Source organism: Bombus affinis, chromosome 15 (genome assembly GCF_024516045.1).
Source record: "Bombus affinis isolate iyBomAffi1 chromosome 15, iyBomAffi1.2, whole genome shotgun sequence".
NCBI classification, from domain to species: domain Eukaryota; kingdom Metazoa; phylum Arthropoda; class Insecta; order Hymenoptera; family Apidae; genus Bombus; species Bombus affinis.
This window is the reverse complement of record NC_066358.1, coordinates 1339860-1362892: the sequence shown is the minus strand read 5'-3', so window position 1 is coordinate 1362892 and position 23033 is coordinate 1339860. Positions and strand designations below refer to the sequence as shown.

Here is a 23033-nt window from a genome sequence, read left to right as displayed (position 1 = left end):
AAGTATTAGTGATTCAGAACAAGACTCGGACTGACTTCCGGTGAAGAGCAGACGAAGTATGGAACGTGTGAGCGGAAGAAAAAAGCAAAGAAAAAGTGTGGAAAAAATGAAATAGCAGAATAGATGTCGAAGAAGACTCGGGCCAATAACAAATTTCTAACAACGTGAATTAAAAACTGAAAAGAGGTATTTACTGCTACCTACGGTAACTTAAAAACATCCAATGCTCTGATGGAGAAACTACATCTGGATAACGAATGAAATTTTATTGGAAAAGAATCGGACTCGCTCGCCCATCACAAACATCGTCAATTTTGTTGTAGAAGGCGCGCGAAAGTACGATGCCTTGAACAAAAGGTGAATCGAGTAATCGATAAAATTCTCTTAGCAGTTTCAACGTAACGCCGTAAAAGAGTCTAGGTACTCTTGCCGCTGCAGCGTTGGTTCTGAATAATTCAGGGCGTATATTTTCTTTTTTCGTTTTTGCTTCTTTCGTCTTCTTCTTTTTTCTTTTCTTTTTTTTTTTAATATGGTTCATTATCGTGCTCACGAACGATGTAATTGAATTAAAAAGGAATGCCACCGATTATTCACCGTAGAAGGAAAAAAAATGAAAGTCCTTTTAAACGCGTATCGATTTAACTCGTGCAGTTTAATTAAGAACGTGCGCGCGGTTTGTCCGCGAGACGAGCGTTTTAAATTCGTCCGAGCCGTTTGACGCATTTTTCGGTTGCTGTTCAAATCAAAGCTTTTATCGAAGCGCGGAGAAAATAAGAAATATGTCATGCTAAAACATTAAGATCATGCAATTTCCTTCGTACGGAACAGTAAATGTTCACCGAGTAATCAGCTCGGCGATCTGTGATATCGTACGTGATCGAGGGAACGCGGCAAATTCGAAAAGCTTGATGGAATAACGTAACATAAATAAATCATCGTGAAGAAACGAACCGCTGCCGTTAGTTTCACTCGAAGCAAATAAAAATGATTATTTCGCCGACTGAATATTTGTTACCGGAGTCTGTGTTAACCGTAGCTATTATTGTTCCAAAGTAATCGATACCTACATGAACTGGACTGATACATCAATACCATTATCGTATGAAACGATCACTGGCGCGTCATGTGCAAAATCAAAGTCAATCTGTCGAGCATAATGTCGACCAGCGAAATATCTGTGCGGCTTTTCATTGCGATTTCGATCGGATAAACAATAACAACCAAAATTCGGTGACGACGCGCTGCGATTATCTATTATATACATATATATATGATTCTACTGCTTGTTAATCAATGTCATTCACATCGATGATATAATAAATCGATTAAATGTGTTTGCTCCATACAACGAGAATCTATATGGTACCGATTTCAATGCGAATACGTAAAACTCAAAAAATTGTGGAACGTCGGAAAATCTTACGATATAAAAATAGGTAACTATGATATAAAAATTATTCGTTGATATAGAGCACTGCAAGTTATGAAGTTTTGTATTCAAAAATTGTCTAATCGAGTCTATTTAGGTGTTGGTTGTATCTTGTCGTCATCGAATGTAAAAGACATCCAATGTTAGTCGAAGTTTAGTTTGAATTAGACGCTCGTAGGCAAGTTTTCTTGTGGAAAGGACAACTTACCGCGGGGAAGGATCCACTCGCAAGAACGTTCATTCTCGAAGAGAAATTACAGGAGTAGTTCGAAGCTGTTACTAGCGATCTATCAGAGCGCACAACGCCGACTACACTCCACTTCCCTATAGATATTACATGTGCACGTATCTACTTGCAGTTATCTCTGCCAGTGAATGTCATCCGACAGGAAGGTAATCCATAATCAGGCAATGCCTATATCCACTTGGCTACCTAATACCTAATAGATCCCGCTCGAAGTAGATAGCCTGTGAATTACAGGCAGAATGAGTATGCAGAGACGTGTGCATGTCAGCCGGTGTTTCGTCGGGTAAAACTAGGTGAATCGGGTGGAACTACCCGGCAATCTAGTCGAACTGCTCCGCTGGAAATAAGCTCTAACCTTCGCAGTCTGCGAGCTGCCACGAATTTAAGGATAATCGCATCAAATTCTCGGCAATATTCTATCTTACAACCCCCGTTCACAACGCGTGTTTGAACGTCTTTTATGCAAAACACCATATTCGATCCAAATAGATTGCCAGGAAAACGGTCGATTGATGAGAATGTTGTGTAATGTTATGCCTACAAAGTATTCAATAGCTTTATAAATTGCCCACAAATTATCGAACTTCGAATTGTTCAATTCGTTCGTTTCTGTGAGAAATCTGCGATATTATGGCCTCTTCTATGCGAATCCACATAAAACAACGTATGGGTAGCATACTGGTGTCAACTGTATAGTATAAAACATCACTAGTGTCTATACTTCAAGTCGATACTTTTTCTCCACCCAACCGTTTAGAATTAAGAGCTTGTTGTGCCGTATCTTATCCAATTTACATCAGCTTGTAAGCTATTGTTTGTCGGTATGTAGCTTCGTAAATTTAACTTGCATGTATTTTTCATATTATGCGTACTTACATGGCTACTGTAAGCAATGGGTTAGTCTTTCTCTGTAAATAAATAAATACCATATAGCATAACATAATAATGTAATATACATAAAAGCTGTTTGCGAGTTTTATAGAGTGAAATAATTACATATACGTTCATTTCATAATTTCCTAATCTAAAAATCATTGAAAAAGTTTAAAGCGAGTTAAGTAGAAAATTTTGATCCAAGTTTGAATCACGTACTTTATAAGAGATTTAATAATATACGTGAAACGTTAATTAATCGGATAGAAATTCTAAAGTAAGAAAAAAGTAAAGGAAACGATATTGTTTCCAAGATTTTTTGTTAAAAACTCGATTTCCCTTATTCCGAAAGGTAAGACGCACAAAGCGCAGTGGTCGTGCCTAATCTTCCACCAAGGTGCACAAGCCAAGAAACTACCTTCGTTGAAGCTCACGAACTGCAAACAAACTCTGATGCACCGTAAGTATTCCACGCAGACAATGGGGAGGATCGAAGGAAGGAGATAGGGGAAAAAAGGGATGGATTGTGAGACTATCTTGCATCGAGAAGGTCCGTAAAATCAGTCGTAAAAATCGTCTACGGAGGTAAAATTTGCACATGAATAGTACAATGCGTTTTTACGACTCGGTGTTTATAAGTGATCTGCACGCAATGAGATGAAAAGCAAGAAATGTTGGGGTATTTTAATCTTTCTCTATTTCAAACACGTATTTGATTCTACGTGGGCAATTGGATTAATATTTAGAAGTTTTTCAATAAGTTTCAACGTAAAAATGTCCAAGGGTTTAGATTTCGCAGTGATCTTGCGTTAGATTTACAGGACGATAAAGAATCATTAAAAGAAACGTAAAGAAATGGTAGTCACTTGGCTGCACAGAGGTTAATTCGTACAAATAGACGATGAACGTTGAAGAAAGAAGTAAGAAGTTTACTCAACTTCAACATTAACCTAAAGAATCGCCAAGTTACTCGGTCGTTGCGAAAATTCTGCGCGCGAAAATATCTTTTTGCCAGACCGTAAAAAAGTCTTCCTCGTCGTGGTAATAAAATCTTTCTCTGTCTGGCGACGTATAATGAGCGTACCTTGCAGAAAGTAAAGCAAGGGTGGCCAGATGACACGAGGGTTAGATTTAACTGGGCCCGGAGATAAAGAGAACGGTTTTATCTTCGCGCGTGATTAAGCCACGCGGCAGTATATCATCGATTATATACTCGTTAGCCTAAGTGGTAACCCCCTTTTCCTCCGATACGCTTTTCCTTCGACTTGCTCACGTGGAAAGATAACCGGTGCCGTTTTCTTCGCCCCGAAGCATCCCCCGTATTATATTCGGATTTATGGACCGTCATTTCGACATCATTGATAAATAATCGACGCTGATGCAACGAGGCAACGGTCTGTGAATTAATTCACAAATTAACGAAACTCCAAGAGACCAAGTTGTTTTGAACGACGAAAACTTTGAATTGATCCCTTTTGACTTGCTTTCAAGAAGAAGATAAAACTTGCAACTACTGTTCGCTAAATAACAAGTAAATAAATAAAATTGTGATGTAGGAATAATCCAGGCTCCAGCGATAATTTTATTTACAACTCGTGTCAAGTCTACGCGATAATTATTACGTAGAACTGTAAAAATACATTCCTATATTTAGGAGGTTGTCCAGGAGAGTCTGATGTTTTTAACAAAAATTTTCGTTGCGCATATGCACGTACGGGCCACATGATTAAGAAGCTTAATGAACTACGCGAAAAACATTATCGTGTAGGAGTAATGCAATGAAAGATCGCGTCTCTTGAATTTTATGGAAACACGGAATCCATTAAAGTTTCAGACGTCGAGATTCCGTGACTAAAGTTGGCTGTTAGTCCATCTTTAATCGAAATTTTAACGCTCCTCTTTTCCTCTTGTCCTTCCCGTAATCAGCTAATAAATAAATCCGACGAGCGGGAATATCCTCCAATCAAAGATACCAATACCCAAAGCATCCATATTAATTGATTAACCGACTACATAGATACAACTATTTAAAACCTGGAATACTTCTATTCGTCTACTAAATATTTTCAATCGAACGAAGAAAATGATATGAAAAAATAATAAAACTTTGGCTTTCTCGAATGTTTCGAAATGGTAAATAGATACAAAGTTTTAACTAAAGAAGACAATAGACCAGAAATAGCTACAAAGAACAGAACGAGTGCAAAGAGTTGGTGAATTTAAGGGATTAAAAAGCGTCCAGTCAGCTGGAGGAGCGACTAACAAAGTCAGCAAATAGAGATGACTGGCAAAGGAATTGTAGACGAGCCATCCTAGTAGATACGTAGAACAAGTGTCTGCGTCCATTGTGCAGAATTGTTTGATTGAATGGTAGTTTGCACATACTAGCGCATTTAGTTCCGATCCTTCTTCCCCCTTCGTTCCTCCTCTCTTGCCCCTTCACCCTATCCTTCTCTTCTCTATGCAAAGGTTTGCCTAGTGCATCGTCTAGTGCTTGCACTCAGCGGGTCGAGAGCTTTCCAAAGTGCTCGATGATTAGGAACGTTCGATCGTTACGTTCATGTCGCTGAAAGCAGAAGCCAACAATGTGAGGCGCTCTCGATAATAACGAAGCCGTAAAATTTGTTCGAGCTTCGTTGGCGTGCAGAAAAAACTGACAAGCCGGTGACCGTAATAGAAATCGAGCCTGAGATTTTTAAACGTCTTCTCGCATTCAGAAGGATCTCCTGTTTCCTGTAATCAGTCGCCTTTCAATCGTTTGAAACTGTTCCAGCTATACTATAATACTACAGAATACTATAATACGCCAAGTACGATCACGAGCTTACAGGTGTCTCGTGCGAAAGATAACCCTGTTGCGTTCTTTGAATCATTTTCAATTCCATTGCAGTTTCCTGTCGTTAACAAACGCGTACCGAATTTTAAAATTATTCAGACTGTCTTAAGTTTGAGAAAAAAAAGATGAAAGAACCATCGCTAACATGAGTGATCGATCGTTTCAATCTTTTGCTAGGGATGAACAAATTAATTGATTCACAGAGAAAAGTTCGTGGACTTCTGCGGAAACCTGTACGTGTACGTGTATCACGTTATCTGAAACATATTCTAGTCGAACATGAGATTTCATTATCCAGAGCTTCTCGCAATCTGTCCTTCATGACGATTCCATTCTTCGGAACCGAAGAAGGAAACGCGGAGAACAAGGGTGTGAAAGAACCCTTCGGGATGCTCGAGCACTTTAGACCCCCTAAAATGCGCTTGGCACTCAAAGGAACTAGGGCTCAGCATTTCTGCCACTATCGCGTTATTTTCACGGGAACTGAAGGGCTCTCCAACGTTAAGGATGGAAGGATGTGTGCGTCAGCTTACTGTGAATTTACTGCGCCGTGATTTTGCCTCCGTTTTACTACTCTACGCGTTATTTAATACTTATTTTTCAACTCGGTAGATTTTAGAAACGTACGGTGTTACCCTTTCGGAACGAAGCTCGATGGTACATACATACAGTAGCTGGTGAAATTATTTAAATTTAATATTGACAGTCGTTACAGCGGTTACAGTGCTACAAAATGTTTCATAGAACAGATACAAGGTATAGAGAAATCTTAATCGTTCTTTTACGATCTTAGTCGACGATGAATCTACTCTATTCTACTCTAGAACATTCCTCTCTGTGTACTACTTAATCTTTTTGTTAGATCGCCGTAGGTATAAAATGAATTTAATCGATAGACTTAAGTATAAGATTTTCGGTGGTATACGAGTAGTTTCCCAAGCGCTGGTCGTAATTTTAATTATGCAACGCTTCCTTGAGATACAATTACTAGAAGTGCCAATTACCTAACTGTTCAAATTGCTGGAATGCGTCGCTGTGTGAAGAAATTCCTTCGGAAAAAATTCACCACCGAGAGACACGATTTAATATAACGTTCTTTTTCTCGTCTTTCCTAACTAAACCCTTCGCTTTATTAAAAAATATGTTATTTCGTCGAGAGATAACCAATATAAAATGTTAAGGATTCTTTCTCGAAAAATAACAAGCTTCTAAATCAAGCAGCCAGCTGAAATTTAAACTAAAAAAATGCACCGCCTCGGTCGAAGTTAAAATGCTTCAAGTTTAAACACGATGGCTACTCATTCGTCCATCGGTCTTTCCAAGCGAGAAGATGAAGTTTCCACGGAGGCAAGTTTCTCGGCTGGATTAGTCATGAGTTGGATTAAACTGCACGGCCTATTGTATCTTGGATTTACTAAACTTCGGCCGGGCTTGCAGAAGTTTTGAAAAGCGAGGGAAAAGGGAACGCGGAGATTCTCTTCGACATTGCGATCGAATATCACACGGGAAAATTTGATCAATACGCTCCTCATTAACTGAGTCGCTCAGAAGCCACGATCAACTTCATAAATTAAACGCATGGATGAAACGACAAATTGCAAATATTCTCCTTTTATTTTCCTCCGAGTTTATGTTATCTCCTTAAGATAAATTTATGAAAATAAGATTTCTGTTTCGAGATGTTGACTTAATAAAAACTTGATTATCTTGCATTCAGAAAGGCTCAATTTACAAATTCCGTTATATTATTATTGAGGGATTTTTAACTTCTTCTTTCTCGCGATATCATTAGACTCGAGACCATCGAAAGTTCAACTAATCCTCGTCAAGATAAATCAAAAGGAAGAACGTGCAGGTTGGTGACAAGTGCAGAGCAAATCCTCTAGTACGAGGAGGGTCGACGCAACGGATCGTATAAATTTTCTTTCTGCCAGTTTTTCTGTCATCAAGCGACGTCCTACACGAAAGGGGCGGCGATAAACTTCACGAGCAGGCCGCACGCAGAAATCGCTCGTCATATATCTCAGATAGGCGCATTATACCGAAATTATTAACGTGCGAAATCCCAGCGTCGGCCATTCTCTGCAGAACACGCCTCAGCTGAGGACTTCGGCTTTTTCGTTAGAATAACTCGCTGCCAATTTTCGCAGTATTTAACCAAAATTATTTCACGATTATTCTGTCTACGCCGTTGATTCCATCTCGCGAAAATGAAATTATACATTAAATGTATATTCTGTGACAGAAAAACGAAGCGTGGTTCTTTAACCTGTTCGAGCAGCATCCATTGCGAATGCTACTAGCGGGAACATCATAAAGTTCACCGGCAGTTCCATCCATTATTGTTGTCATCAGCTGCGATCGTAAAGAGACGCCTGCATTACATAAACAAATACCACTACCTTGGACCAGTAAGTTACGAGCGTTAAACAAGTTTAACACGATCAATATTGTTTTTCAATTTGCCACGACCTGACCTCTTTTACCATTTTTTTTTCTCTCAACTAACTATGTATCGAGATTACAATTACGGTTAACCAACCTCTATCAAACGGTGCAAATCGAATAATTAAAATTCCAAAATAGAAATCGAGTTGATATTGAAATAAATTAAAAACGGAAACGCGTTGGCGTTTAAATTTTGCGTTTGAGCAAAAACGATCGAGAATCATTTTGAAACTAACGGACGATCGTTGTTTCGTTTAATTGTTTAATCAAGTGATTTAAAGATAATTCTAATTACTGGAAGCAGCAGATTTTTTACAGCCAGCGGGATACAAGCATGGTCGATTTATGAAAGCAAGCCGCGTGTGTGGGCGTGTAAAAACGCGCATACACGCGCACTATCGCGCTACTTTTAATAACATCATTTTCCACGGTTTCTCCGCTTGGTCGTCGGTCTCCCTCTTTTTATTTATTTTTCCATTGACCCCGGAATTTTTATGAAAAAAAGTCGTAGCTCTTGTGCCTGCCATCGCAAGAGAGAGAGAGAGAGAGAGAGAGAGAGAGAGAGAGAGAGAGAGAGAGAGAGAGAGAGAGATAAATTATTACGTTAATTATAAAATATCCACCCTTCGCCGTACGCCACTGTCCCTCTGTTAAAGCCTTTAAAAGCTCTTTAAAGGTGTTTCAGATACGGCGATAACGAATTTTAATCTCGCCGTTTAAAGCGAATCTAATAAAAAATATCAAAATGTCGGCGATTCCTTGCTAGTCGCAACAAATCCTCTATACGATGCCTTGATACGGCAAAATGATGTTTTAGAAATACAGAAATCAGTAAGATTAACTTTACTTGATCGATTTAATTTTGTACAAACGACGACCCTAAACACTTTTTGATAAATCACTTTACTTCTTACGATAAATTTCGAAGGAATTTTTAGGAATACTACTACCGGATTGCTATAATATTCCTGGCGTCAGCGTGACTTACTGAAACATAGAATCTCGTTATAAATGAAAAACGGAGTCACATACCTCATTAAAAATATTATAATCGACCTATATTTTTTCAACCATACATATATTATTCAACGTTACAAAAAATCCACCTCGAAAGGGTTAATTTGTAGTAATAATTCCTGCACAAAAATCATCAAATAACGTATATACTGGAAAGCCTCTATACGAGTAATTAGGTAAGTAAGAAATATTATTCGCGTAGAATATTTTGCATTTCAGGTTACCTGTTCCGACTGATTTTTCCATAATAAAATGCGTGTTTCGAAGCCACTCGTCAGCAGCGAGCGTAATGTAGTCTCGTGCCGCGTCATGTTAAAATAATCGAGTTAAGTAACTGTATAGAAAATAATCTGATTATTTCCTGCATGTGCCAGGACTCGTTAACGACGATACAATCATAATTTCTGTCCTGTATTTATTTGCGTGCACGCGTAAGCGATACGTACACATGCAGCTACACAAACAACTAATAATTAACCGTATTACAGTGGAGAACTTGTTTGTTCAAACTATCGATATCCGTGTAACGAATTCAGAGGACATCGGGAGAACATAGTGCGCAACCTTTTAATCAAAAGAGACGCGAATTTTTGCATTCAGTTTTCAAGAGGTGTAATTAAAATGAAAATATGTCAAGTGACTTTGGAAATTTTGTCAAAAGTACTTTCCATTAGTCTTGCGTTTATTCGTTGAGAACATTCCAACGAATGCGATATGTAGATATCTATTTTGTCCATAAACATTTCTTGGGACTAAGAATAGAGAGACCAGAGCGGAGGAGAATAAGTAAATACTATCGGTAGAAAAACTTGGCAATTTGTAATTTACGAAGCTTAAAGGGACTCTGCGAAAGTTTCTGCCGGAGACACCTGGGTACCCGAGTAAACGTTGGAAACTTCGTTTCACTTTCTGGAGAAACAATCGAGCGGCATAATTTCCCGCGAGTAAGCGAGCAAAGTGTTCGCGAGCCGAATACAAAGTGGTAAACTTACCAGAATAATGATCGACTCATCGAGGCTATGTGAAGCTATAGATACAAACTTGTACCTATAAAATTGCACAGATCTATAATAACAGCACGAATAATCCAGCTTGAAAAATGCCTTCTAGACGTTAGATGATGGAGGTCTGGGCAAATTTGGGTACGCGATATAAAGAAAACGCGATAAGAATCCATTAAAATTTCATTCCCATTTCGGTCTTGACTACTAAAGCGCTTCGAAGATCACGGAGCTCCTTGAGAATATCCTCAAGCAGCGAGCAATTACGGTAGATTTTAATTAAAAATCTACTCGAACGAATTAACAGTCCCTATACGCGATTTCTATTCACCCAAGTTATAAGTTCGCGAGGAAGTCGCTATTCTCAGGAACGTGTCCGCGGATGTTTCCATTTGAAAAAGCAAAATAACGACGAAATATCGGAGGTAAGGTCGGGCGCGAACGTAACTCACGGTTCCACGAGGATCAGGTTATCGATCCTGCTAGATCCTTCCGTGGTGGTCTCAAGAATTCGATGCAAAAGCGGAAATACCGATACGAGGGATGAAAAGCATGCGCAAAGCCCAAGGATTCTTACTCCTCGTCTCATTTTTATTCCATCGATATAATTTTTTTTCTCTACGACTTTTATGTGACCAGCAATAACTTTCTTCTCGATCAAGTGGTACGTTTTACCTAGTCGTACATTTTGGACTAATTTATTAATATATATCATTAATATAATGTATATGAAATTTACAAGTTGCAACTGACAAGTTTCCAGAACTGATAAATTATTCATAAATTAATGGACACTGATAGTACGTCGTATTACGCTTGCGGATTCAGCATTCACCGACAAAGTTTTGTTCCTATTCAACAATGAAAATTTCATCCCAACGACTCTAAACGTGATGAAACAAGGTGAGATCGAAGCTTGGCGAGCTGATTAAGAATGCCCACCGGTTATTCCGGTATAGAGAAAGACCTTGAACCTACGGAAATTAATCTTGCGCATGGTGGTACGAGCGTAGAGGGGGATTGGAACTTTGGTCAATTACGAGGGTCGAGCCTGAGCAGCCCATAAGGGATGATCGAACGGTGAATGTCGCGATCGAACCCGCCTGCAAATTGTTTCCTCCCGATTGGATCTCTTTCTTCGTCGCCTTTTACATCCGTCTAGAAAACATTCTCAACTTCGCACCACCAATCCAGGTACCAAAATCGAAAAAGTAATATTCTTCTAATATACGAATACCTAGTTAGATTTTTCTAAGAAAACAACAATTTGCTTAGAAGCAAATCATGCTAAATAACAAACGACTTATTATTCCAAAATACGTCAGTGACACTCAACTTTATGCCACTGATCCAAATAACAAAATTGCGAAAACAAGAATCGTTAGAACAATCCTACCCCAACATACGAATATCTGTATAAATTTATTTGAAGAAAAAATAATTTGCTTGGAAGTGGATGATCCTAATTATCAAGCGATTTATCGTTTTCAAATGACTACAGGACGAAACATAAAACGCAAGGAGAATAACGGAGGTGAAACTAAACTCACGAGAAGGAGCTGCAGTTTAGATACGCATAGATGAACAGAATTCTGCTCGAGCACCTTGTCGGGTGCTGCGGTGCACCAGCGAGGCAACCCGCATTGTCTTCGCCTCGAATCTCCATTGTTTTATCCGAGCTTGAAGTTCCTTTCCTGATGCAAGCCTGAATCCAGATTCGTTGTCTAGGAACCGCCTGGCCGTCGTATTCGTCATGTCGAATAGGTAAGATCATCCTTAGCGTGATGTAAATTTTCTTATATGTATGAATAGGATCTCGAATCGTTGTTTCGTATACGCGAAAATAAATCAAACAGATAGAAGTTGAGAAGTTTATGAGATAAAGGTAGAAAAATTCACCTACTTAGCGAATAGAATGGAAACGATGACAAATAAATCGTACTGACGATCAACGGAAAATTATATGTTAAATAGTAAGTCGTGTAATTCGACTAAAGTCAGCAAGATTCTGTGGTTCAAAATACGATCAGAATTATGCATATTTAATGAGTTTTCGAATTCGATTTTCTCGTAAACGAAACCTCCGATGTTTATAGTCGAAGGAAATAATTAATTCGTTGAACGAGGGATGAAGCGTAAGCGTGACGTTACGCGCAAAGTAAAATCTATGTCGACGTGTATGATGCGAACGAACATTTCGGTTGCATTAAAGGTTCAAAGGCATTCAAAGAGTGATCTCGTGGTAGCTAGAACAAAGCTGACGAGTGGTAACCGGTGGCTGAAACGACATCTCAAGTTACCGAAGGGTTCGACTTACCTTCGTCGATCTTTCACCCCGCGGCATCGAGAGGGCGGCTCGCAATGAACTCGGTTTTAGACGATAAAATAGCAAACTAATCGCTGCTACGCGACTATGTTACGATACGTGCGGAAAGGAGATAATGGACTGATACCACAGGGTGCGCAGGGCTAACCGCAACCTAGCATCCTGTGTACAACCCGAGACAAACTCGTCTATCACCAGCATCTACCGGTAAAATCAATCCACTCCAAATATTCCCATATTTTCCAGTTATATTAATAAGCAATTTTTCTTTTTTCACCTGAAACGTAGCAAAGATTATAGAAATTGTCGCGCGTATAAAGAATTTTCTCCGTCTTTGGAAATCTCATACCTCGTAGAATACACGCGTTAAAAGATATTTTTGCTCGTATAGAAAATAAATTTGTTTGCCTCTAATTCAACACGTAACGAAAAAAGTTACAGCGATTTACTGAAAGCTCAAATTGCCTTGCGAAATATCTTTTCTATCCTGTAAAACTGTACACATCATGCAATATGCCCGTTAAAAGCCGGGCTAGAGTAAACTTTTCTCGCAGGAAAATGTGCATTCTGTTTACGAGCCACAATTAAAAGCCGCAAGCAGCTTTCCGCCGGATCCTTTTTTAACAAATTACGCTCGCGACAATATTTACATGGGAAAGTAATAACCACGAGCAACCGTCTCGCTGCGCTACCTTTTAATAAATTTATCAACCGCCGTAACTTTTTCGATGAACGCGCCAAGTGTCGTAACTCAGTTTCCACGTTGTTCCCAACTTTCCGAGTGCTGCTGCATTTTGCGTTACAAATAACGCGGATGCCGCGCATGCATTCTTATTTCAGAACAAGCCTTATCCTTTTGAAACTTTGTATACACGTTTATTAACAAAATAATTGCAGGGGCCATTGTTTGTCTGTTGCGTTATTCTCAGAAAAGCAAGAAGTCAAACGAGCGATTCGAGAAACCTCGTAACACTTGCGTCTAGTTTTCGTTTGGCCGAAATCAAATACAGGTTATACCAGTTTGTAGCAGTAAATTGCGTTTTAGCAAATGAAACAGCAGACAACATCGTAGTTTCGGCTAAACACGCTCGAGAATCATATTTTCATAATCTAAGCGTCGAAGTTGGAAAATGTCCGATGTTTACAGGTTCACGAACGAATTACCGATTCGTTGTTGGCGATTTCCCGGAGAAATCGTAGGCCTTAGACGCTTTAAACGGGGATCTGGCGAGCTTTTCCAAAAACAAGTATTCCTATATCTCAAAACTTTGGCAATAGTCCTTTCCCGCGTTGGTTGAATCGTTCTCCCCTGTCGAAATCCAGAGCTGTTCCTGCCTATTCGTTCGTATATGAGCCCCGGGAACACATACTCGAGCGAACGATGTGTTGTTTGAGAACTTTCCAGCGAAGCTGCTATAATTCAGGGGCGGACGGCGTGCAGTTAAAAGCACGACTTTTTCTCGTCATTTACATCCAACGCGAGTCAAATAATCGACCACGACTCTTACGAATGTGATTGAAACTGCCCTACTCTTTTGGAAAATATAGCTATAGCACGGGAATTCGTAGAAAATTCGAAATTGCTGTGCGCGAGAGCGATAGTTATGGAAATATTGTTAAATAATGGAGCAAAGTCAAGACAAAAATAAACCGGTAGACGTGATTCAAGCGCGACAATGGAGTTACGGAATAATTACGATCCGAGGAACGCGAGTCTCAAAATGCCGAGCAATTTTTTTCCGTAATTAAGAAAAGTTCCTTTCCTCGATGGTAAATGGCTAATGCATTTTTTAGGTAAAAGAGAAGCAACGAAGACTTGCAAGTTGAAATGCAATGATTAACTTAGTAAATTTGAAAAGATTCTTTAAGATCGTTGCTACTCGTTTCTTTTTCATTATTCCCAATCTGGGAAATCAAAGGAATTCCACAGAGCTTCCGAAATTCCTGTTTCTCAATTAAAACGGCACATTCTCGAAAATAGCTTGGCACGTGCTGGTGATTATTGAGGTGGTATGAAATAACGTTCGAGCGACGATAGTATTGATTGCACGTCGGTTACCGTATGGTTTCAGTATTAGTGACTACGTTGCACTAGCAAACTCGTCTAAACGTGAGCGGAGAAATTTCATTCTTCGCTCTATCTAAAACCTCTGTGCTCGTTTCCGCGTAACTCTGTTCGATAATTTAAATAACTCAAAGCACTTATCCGTGGAAAAATATGAAAATTAGAAAAATATTTTCACCGTCATTGAGGAAAGTTTCAGATACACAGAATTCCCAAGATATTGGACACAAAAGGATGGAACGTGCGCCACAAAACGTCAGAAGTTATTGGTTGGCAGGAAATAAATCAGTATGACGAACTAGGGCGAGAGGGAAGGAGAGGGTAAGGCAACCCCATAATTTGACATCAGCCGTGTTCCGTCAGTAACTCCGGCTTAATTACATTCCACGATGTTCGCCGCTCATTGTATTCTTGGACGAAGTTATGTTTCCCAGGACAAAGACGAAGACACCTTGAACGTTAAAAGGAATTCCCTGGTAACGCGAGTGATCTGCATCGCGCTCATACAGCGAAAATTAGTTTGATTTCGTATACGGAACCACTCATGCCCATACAGTGATACACCAAAGTATTGCAACATTTGTGGCCAACTTCTATGAATCTATCGTGCCACTTACTCGAAATATTTTGAAACAGTATTAGCATTTCGTCATACTTTTCTTTTCTACGCCTCTTAGATTCATTCCAAGTGTATTTCACATGTTCGCAATAATTTGGAAATGTGCAAATACTTATGGACGCTAGTGTACCTGTTTCTATGGTACCCATTCACCAAACGATGAACAAAAGTTCATCAGGAGAATTTTCTTTTTTATAGATAACAAGTCCAATCATTGGTCTGCACGAACTCGGTGTTCCCACGGCGAACAAACTGGAAGAGAACAGAGCTAGCAAGCAAGGTGATCGTGTGCGAGCAAAACCGCTAGAGCTAGAAAAATGGCGCGAGAAGATAGATCGGGCAACGATCTAATTTTATCCGTGGACCGAGAGGGAGGGCACGGTCTCCCACACAGTGAAAAGGGAAAACGAGCTTCTGCAGGGCAGCTTGTGCAAGCCGGGATGAAAAAAGCTGTTCATCGGAGCTTGCGACGACGGGAAACCGAAGCGATCGACGTCATCCGGGGCTTGTCAGCTCCTGGAAGCTTTGATCGCTCGGCCGAATGCCGTTTCTCGTCAAACAGAGACAAAGACATCTCGGCTAGCTGCGCTTGCAACGAAGAAGGACACGTTCTGCCTATTATATTTTACTCGCACGAGCTACGTCGAAAATATATGGACCATCGGTTTACCGGCGATCCAATGAAACGTTTCAGGAATCATGCCCTGTTTGTTACATGTCGGGCCATTTTGGTTTCTGTGCACCGTAGTTTTGGTTTCCTGTCAACCACATTGAACTAGGTTTCAATTAAATAGAGAATAGATATTCTACGAGTAATTTTGCCGATGACTAGATTAGTCCATTAAGAATCAAGCAACGAAAGAACGCATAAAAGATGCGTTAAATCAGACCTGCGATTCTTTAGGGAAAATGCTGTCTAACCTTGAAGAAGTATCGTAGGAATCTTTTATCATTTTCTCTATGTGTATTCGCCATCTATCTTCAGCGTCGGTGAAGCTTCGAAACGTGGAAAGTAGACACATCCGAGAAGAAGCGAGACGCCGGCGAAAATGTCTGACTAAATTGCTTGTCTAGCGTGCTTCCTCCTTCCTTCCTTCCTTCCTTCCTACCTACCTTTCTCGCTAGAAAAAAACCTACAGGATGCGACAGATGGCTCTCCGTGACAGTGCAACTTTTTTGCAGGAATAAATGATTAAGAACGCAAAGACAGAAGGGGACAAGATTGAATCGATGAATCGAGAACTTTGTTGCTATTCTTCCATAGTACATTCGCTTCAAAAAATCTCCAGTGTTTAATTGGCAAAAGAGATTCGAAGCTGTTCGTATTATAGGATTAGATAATAATTGGTGATTGATTTTCAACAACCACTTCAGTCAGCCATCGATGACGAATTTTCTATTTACGTGGCCTAATATTCCACTTTGCGTCATGGACAACGTTACGAGAGTCCGAGTGTCGAACACGTGTGGATAACAGCCTCCTATTTGTACGTTTATTCGATATCGGTAGTCACTGCAATGCAGACAACGTGTCAAATAAACAGCGAATACCTAATATCGCTAGCTATAACCGTAACGAGAGGAGTTGGAATGATCGTTATCGAACTAACCGCGCGATTATTTAAACCAAAGCTTCTCGGACACGAACACCACTGACATAGTTAAGAACTTGTTCTACTAGATCGGTGTACATTATATATATATAGCATAGCTCTAAATATATAGATATATAGATACGTGGTATTATAGCTTTGGATACCTACTAACGTCCGTGGAAAAAGGGGACGATGGCAAAGTTCATTTACTCGTCGACGAAAATCCTTTCGCTTCACTGACTCGTGACTCGTTAATGTACATGGCGAGAAAAATGAACGTTTTGCGTGGTTTTAATTAAACATTAATCAACTGATATTACATAGTAAAATAATAAACGAAACTTTCAGCGCGTGAAAGCAACATATAATTATTATTTTATCCGTATTTCAACGAGCTGGATTCAAGTACTTAATATTTGATAAATTTGATATTTTATAAATTTGATAAAATGTGATATTTAAACGGAGATTAATTCTGACAATTTTGTATCGAGAACTTTAAAGTTTCAGAACGTAATATTTCAGAATATAAATTCAGAATATACATTTTTTACAAATACAGGGTGAAGCACTGAAAAACGACATTTTGCAAAAATATAGTTGATAAATATACTCAAACTGCGTTACGTTCGTCAGAATCCAACTTTCAAAATTATCCAATGAACTAATCGGTATGTCGATTATGCAGAATATTACAAAGGAACAAATGCGGACACGATCGAATCGGTATTATGCTACCGTCCGCAAAAGTGTCAACGCTCGTTACGTTTTTCGTGCAAGCGGATCGCGTCTTGCATACCTAACGCGCAATTAACCAGCGTGTAATTTCACTCTCATATTGTTTGTCTCGCGCGTAAAGTCCAACTGGCTGACCTCTGATAAAGAAGGAATGAAAGAGAAGGAGTAAAAGGATAAAAAGAATGCCCGTAATTAGACCCTAGTACGGTTCAAACTGTCGCGACAGATGTCCCCAACTTTCGGAAGCAAAAGTCCGAAAAGCATTAAACACGGCTTCTATATATATATGTTACTTAGAAGGAATTTTATTCTCAGCCAATTTTTATTAGAATAAAAAAAGATTGTAGAACAAACGTCTAGAATAAAAAGGAAAGAAACTCTAGAATAAGAAAAGATTCATTCTACTAAACGACTTCTTTTCTATCTCTACTTCTCTCGCCAATATTTCTGACATCCTGCATCTTCCAGCATGAAACTAAATAAATGGTGATTTTAAAAAATGTTTTTAAGAAATACATGATTGAATTAAAATTCTGACAATTTTTATTTGCGTCATTATAGTCTTATTCCCCCGTATAGTGAGCAACAACCAGCGACTGTTTTAAACGAAGATGGTGGAAGTGATGGTCGATCTGAAGGTGCCGGATCTCGAAGACACTTAGATCGAAGAGGCAGAAGACAGAAAGGAAAGAAGTGGCGACATCAAGAGACCAATAGACCGAGACAAAAGCCGAAGAATATAGAATGGAAAGAGGGAAAGCTGGATGGCTTTTTAGAATTTTTAATAAGCGACATCGGCACGCTTGCGATTCTCCGCAAAAGCGGAAATGTAAATTCAGCGTTTTCGCCAGCTGGAAGGGAAGAACTGACTGGCCTCTGTAATGCCGACATTAAAATTGCAAACCATGCAACCAGCACAGCCAAGCCTTCGTCTTCGCGAGACTGTGTGTCTCTCTTTAACCATCTCTTTCACCCTCGCAATTCCCTCTCTTACTTTGGACGGGCATGATTGTCCGCGGAAATCTTCAAGTACCAACGTGGAAACACTGTTCGAGCAGCAGTAAATGAAAGCCGGCGTTACTCGTGGAAACGCGTCTGCGGATGCGTCATATTAAAGTCTGGTATTGTTCGTTTCGAATGCAGACGACGCTTGGAAAAGTGAGTTAGTAAGAAAAAGAGAGGGTATAGCAGCGAGACAAGGATAGATAGAAACCGAGGGATGATCGGGGATTAGCCGGGATTCGTGATTTCAAATTATTATAGGCCCGCAGTCTGTCCTCTGGAAAACGCGAATTTGAGACTCATAAACTGGCGTAATATTCTGTTGAAATAAAAATAAACATAAATATCGAGAATCCATGATAGTTAATTCCAACGTTCACGGACCTAATGAGTTTTTCATTTTGTTATGCTTCTTTCTAGGTTTGCGTAATTAAAGATAAATGAAATACAATAAAAAGAAATCTACTAGTCATCTTAGTAACATAAATTTAAAGAAGAATAAAGAAGCGATATTGATTAACTCTACAAATTGAAAGGTAAAGGAACGAGTTTTGAATTTTTTAAGTATTTGGAATATATATCATTTTCTTATGGTAAATGAAGTCATGGAAATAGATAATTTGTTTCTTTCAAAAATTCAATACTAATCACGTATTCAAGTAATGAAATGGGGAAACTTACAAAGAGTGGAGTTGAATAGTTCGGTTTCTAAGAGGCTCATACGTATTATGTATACTGCTTGCCTCTAAGAAACTAGGTGTTAGATCTGACGAGAACATTACACGTAAATAATTTCAACATACTATTGCGACCTTTGCAAAAGACGAGTAGGCATAAGTAAATAATAAATAATATTTGCACGACCGATCGTGACTAATGGCTGACATAAACAAACAACCGGCAACGCGACGAACACGCGATTCGATAAACGACCGTTATCGACAGTTACTAATAATTTTGCATTTTCGATAGATACGATCGTTTATCGAATGCGAAGATTAACACGTGTAAAAGTAAAACTCTGATTGGAATATATATTCGATATCGAAAACAAGTACATACAATACTCCGGTAATCGCGATGAAGCAAGACTGCGAGTGACAAGATGAGCATCACGAAACGCACTTTAATTGCAATGAAATGCGAGCTTACCTACGCACATCCGTTGAGAAATAGCCCGATGAGGCCGTCACGTGTTCTGCCCGATTTTTTGACAACACTAAATACCACCGAAACCTGACAGCACTACGCAACAACACACGAAACAAACCAACCGGCCGGCCGCGCACCGACTACGAAAACTCGTTCACATTCGCGCACGATCGCGCCCAACCAACATGGATGCTCGTGGCGCGCTCTATCAGAGAAATATTATATTTTCCTCATATAATTCAAAAATCGAATCTAACGAACGAATTCTGTGCAACATATGGTTTTAATTAGCCACAAATTTTATATCTTTAAAATTATTTTAATTATCTTCTTCTAATGAATTCCCAATAAACTAAAAATATATCGACCTTTCGGAAATAAAAAAAGAACTTTTCCATATACACGTCACAAAGGACGTAATAACTTTAAGGATTAATAACTTTATTTTCAATAAAACATTTCATTATAAGAATCTAGTTTATTCGCCTTAGATCGTGTGAAGATTACTGTAATAACGTAATATAAGGAATTAGTTAAGGAATATTGGCAAGGTAATCCTTGACATTGGAAGGTTCCAATCTTCTGAAACCATTTGCATCACAAATACCAACTTCTATATTATCAGCAGTCATCTGCCCTTCGAATCCTTCCTTCAAAGTTAAAATTGCAGTATGGACAGCATCGTCCAGTTCCAAACTTTTGCTATATCTCTTCTCAAGGAATACTTTTCCATTTACAAAATTTTTGCCCATTGCTGTAGCCTTCCATGCAAAGAATGCACCAGAAGGATCGCACTGGTATAAACATGGCTTCCCATTATCCCAGCCGCAAATTAGCAAAGAGACACCAAAGGGTCTGACTCCTCTATAGTTTTGTAATATATTAGTTGTATTGAATGTTCAATAAATTAAAAAATTATGTAAATGATATTTACCCAGACTGTGTATATTCTTGCATGAGCGTGGCAACTCTTTGCACCAATTGCGCAGTAGGTATTGGTTCTTGATAAATGAGCTGATACTGCTGTGCAATTTTACGTGCTTGTTTTACTAATAATCTGTAATCTGGACCCATCCCACTGTAGACCATACCAATATGTTTCGTAATCATTTCCACTTTCTGCACGCTGTGTTCATCATACAATATTGATTTGTGTTTGTTTTCTGTGGCAAGAACAACTCCATTTGATGCCCTGATACCAACACTAGCTGCTCCAGCAGCAACTGCAGCTAAAGCATATTCTATCTGCACCAATTTTCCAGACGGGCTGTGTAGCAAAGTATATTGTGAGTATATGAGTATATAAGTTCTTAAACTTATTCTATATAGATATTTGACGAGTCATTATGTACTCCATTGAAATCAATTTGTTTTCAATAAGAGAATAGATCGTGTAATATTAATTTTTATAACTAGCCTTAAATAAAAGATAAATAAAAGTATATGAAAAAGTTTGCTTTCTTATTAATGTATATTCAATAATAAATCCTGTAAACTGATAAATGTATTTCATTTGTAGGTTAGGTTAATGAGAACTTTTACTAATTTATTAAACCATAGGAAGTGGATGATATTAATTATGAAGTTGAATTTATTCATTGAAGTCAAAGAATTCTTATAAGAAATAACAACATTTACCTGAAAGTTGTTAACGAGAAACTATATCGTTCCGAAGCCATGACAATTACTTTGCAACAATACAGGTTACTAAATATAGTGAATCTTTCGGTGCAAGGTTTGGCAACATGCAAGAACGAAAAATAATAGAGATTTTTATACTAGAGATATTTTGTGTTGAAATATAAATTTGTGGTTATACTTTCAAATCAAAATTTCTGTACATTTTTTTTTACATCTATCTGCTATTATCTACTTATTATCTATTAAATTCTGCCATTATGAATCAAAATCTTGGAAATCTTGCATTTCCTCGAGATAATCCGTGAAGAATCCTTTTATCGATGCGAAGTATGTGTTTGATTAAAAAAATGATCAAAAAATGATTCTATATAGTAGGATCCAACTTCAAATAAAAGAAAAATGTCAATTTTATGACGATTTTTAACTAAATATTTCGAACAAATACCATCAAAAAATAAGATTTATCGTACTAATAAATTCATCTACGACCTATATCAATGTATAGTGCAAAATTTTGCACATTGTAGAAAAAATATTTTCGATACAACCTTGTATCTCTTCCATTGCGTTTATTAAATTAATTTCAGAATATAGTAACACAAATATCTATCATACATATAGAAATGGCCGAAGAAAATAAGAAGGATACCAAAAACCAAGTAGAAGAATTGTACGCATGGATTTCTAAGATTCCACTTTCAAAATCAGTAAAGAATTTATCTAGAGACCTTTCGGATGCTGGTAGTTATAGCACGAAAAAATTATTCCGATATTCATTTAGCTTCTTGTAATTAAAATAATAAGGAAACCTGTTCCTTAGTAATAATAGCGGAAATCCTTAAAATGTATTACCCCCGCTATGTTGACCTCCATAATTACGTACCAGCCAACAGTTTAACTACGAAGACAGAAAATTGGAAAGTGTTAAATCGAAAAGTATTAAATAAAATTGATATGAAATTAACCAAAAATGTTATTAATCAGTTAGCAAACTGTCATCCTGGAGCTGCTGAAAATATGTTATTAGAAATAAGAAAGAAAATTATAAAAGATGGAATTGAGCCCCGGAATCTTCAGGACCTACAACAAAATGATTCTATCGAAGAAGGTAATACAAACATTAGAAACATATTGATAGGAATTTAATCATAATATCTGTTTAGGCAATAATATAAAAGTTACGGCAAAGTTATCAAAGAAATCAATGACAAGTCCTACTGGTCACCCAATTTTGAAGGCTTTTGATTGTAAGAAATCAATATTTACACGCGCCAGAGAAATGTTCTACTTTATATTGGAATGGCTCATAAGTTGGCTATACACCTGGAATTACTTTCAAAATATAAAGTTTCAATTAGAGAATCAAAATTCGCGTAAGTTGTATGTATACCTACCAAAATTAAAAGATGGTAGTATATAGACGAATTCCTCTGCAAAAGAATTTCTACATATTTTTCTACCTGTTAAAGTGAAAGAAGATGCCGAGGCGTCTAGAACACAAAGAACATCGGAGAATATCAACGAAGAAGACGCTGTTCCTCGTCACGTATACGCGCAATTAAGACGAAAAATCCGGAAGATTGACGATATTATCTGCACCCTAAATCACAAGCTTGCGTACCTTGAGAGCACGATAAAGCTGAAAGACCTGCGAATATCCAACCTAACGTCGGAGATCATAGACAACACTGTGGAATCCAAGCAGTTTGCAAAAAACCAAATAAACGATGCACAAACTTCGATCGCATAATATTCAGAAAAAAGTAAAAATAGAGAAACAGTGCCAATGATACTAAATAAATACAATTACCATAGAACCAATTATGTCGCTTTATTTTTTTTAAAGATAATGTACATTAATTCTCCACGTATGATATAGATATACTAATTACAATCATAAAATTTTTATGTACCTCTACCTTCACATAACTTCAACGAAACGTTTAATGATAATTTCTTCGTGTAATAATATTCGTTTCGTATACTCCTAATTGTGTATGATCGCTCTCATTCATATTCACTACGTCACAAATATAAATTTTAA

The 23033-nt window shown here is 38.2% G+C and overlaps 3 protein-coding genes across 8 annotated transcripts in view; 1 reads left to right on the top strand and 2 right to left on the bottom strand.

Moving 5' to 3' along the window:
• LOC126925024 (RNA-binding protein Musashi homolog 2) overlaps positions 1 to 19647 on the bottom strand; it is a 126268-nt gene extending 106621 nt beyond the window's left edge. For 4 of the 6 annotated variants that reach the window (XM_050740147.1, XM_050740149.1, XM_050740139.1 and 1 more), the window contains exons 1-2: positions 19349 to 19647; positions 18878 to 18939 (exon numbers count right to left, since the gene is read on the bottom strand). The gene's annotated coding sequence lies outside the window, so the exon portion shown is untranslated. The remainder of the gene's footprint in view (positions 1 to 18877; positions 18940 to 19348) is intronic. The other 2 variants (XM_050740138.1, XM_050740135.1) reach the window with 1 other exon arrangement.
• A 125-nt stretch (positions 19648 to 19772) lies between these two features.
• Positions 19773 to 21109, bottom strand: LOC126925031 (proteasome subunit alpha type-2). Its single transcript, XM_050740165.1, has 3 exons — positions 20987 to 21109; positions 20283 to 20615; positions 19773 to 20212 (listed from the first exon to the last, which is right to left on the bottom strand). Exons 1-3 carry the CDS (start codon positions 21025 to 21027, stop codon positions 19882 to 19884), a joined length of 705 nt encoding a protein of 234 aa, XP_050596122.1. The 5' UTR covers positions 21028 to 21109; the 3' UTR covers positions 19773 to 19881.
• Positions 21110 to 21289: 180 nt separating this feature from the next.
• LOC126925030 (uncharacterized) lies at positions 21290 to 22858 on the top strand. The gene is made up of 3 exons (XM_050740164.1): positions 21290 to 22097; positions 22153 to 22362; positions 22459 to 22858. Exons 1-3 carry the CDS (start codon positions 21833 to 21835, stop codon positions 22737 to 22739), a joined length of 756 nt encoding a protein of 251 aa, XP_050596121.1. The 5' UTR covers positions 21290 to 21832; the 3' UTR covers positions 22740 to 22858.
• The last annotated feature ends 175 nt before the right edge of the window (positions 22859 to 23033 follow it).

What these genes read in the sequence shown, in the direction of transcription:
- LOC126925031 (XM_050740165.1), bottom strand. Translation starts at nt 21,027, where the DNA reads ATGGCTTCGGAACGATATAGTTTCTCGTTAACAACTTTCAG. An exon ending in TTCTCGTTAACAACTTTCAG is followed by an intron (nt 20,616 to 20,986) that starts GTAAATGTTGTT and finishes TTTGCTACACAG; the next exon opens with CCCGTCTGGAAAATTGGTGC. An exon ending in CAAGAATATACACAGTCTGG is followed by an intron (nt 20,213 to 20,282) that starts GTAAATATCATT and finishes ACAAAACTATAG; the next exon opens with AGGAGTCAGACCCTTTGGTG.
- LOC126925030 (XM_050740164.1), top strand. Translation starts at nt 21,833, where the DNA reads ATGTATTACCCCCGCTATGTTGACCTCCATAATTACGTACCAGCCAAC. An exon ending in AAATGATTCTATCGAAGAAG is followed by an intron (nt 22,098 to 22,152) that starts GTAATACAAACA and finishes ATATCTGTTTAG; the next exon opens with GCAATAATATAAAAGTTACG. An exon ending in ATTAGAGAATCAAAATTCGC is followed by an intron (nt 22,363 to 22,458) that starts GTAAGTTGTATG and finishes TACCTGTTAAAG; the next exon opens with TGAAAGAAGATGCCGAGGCG.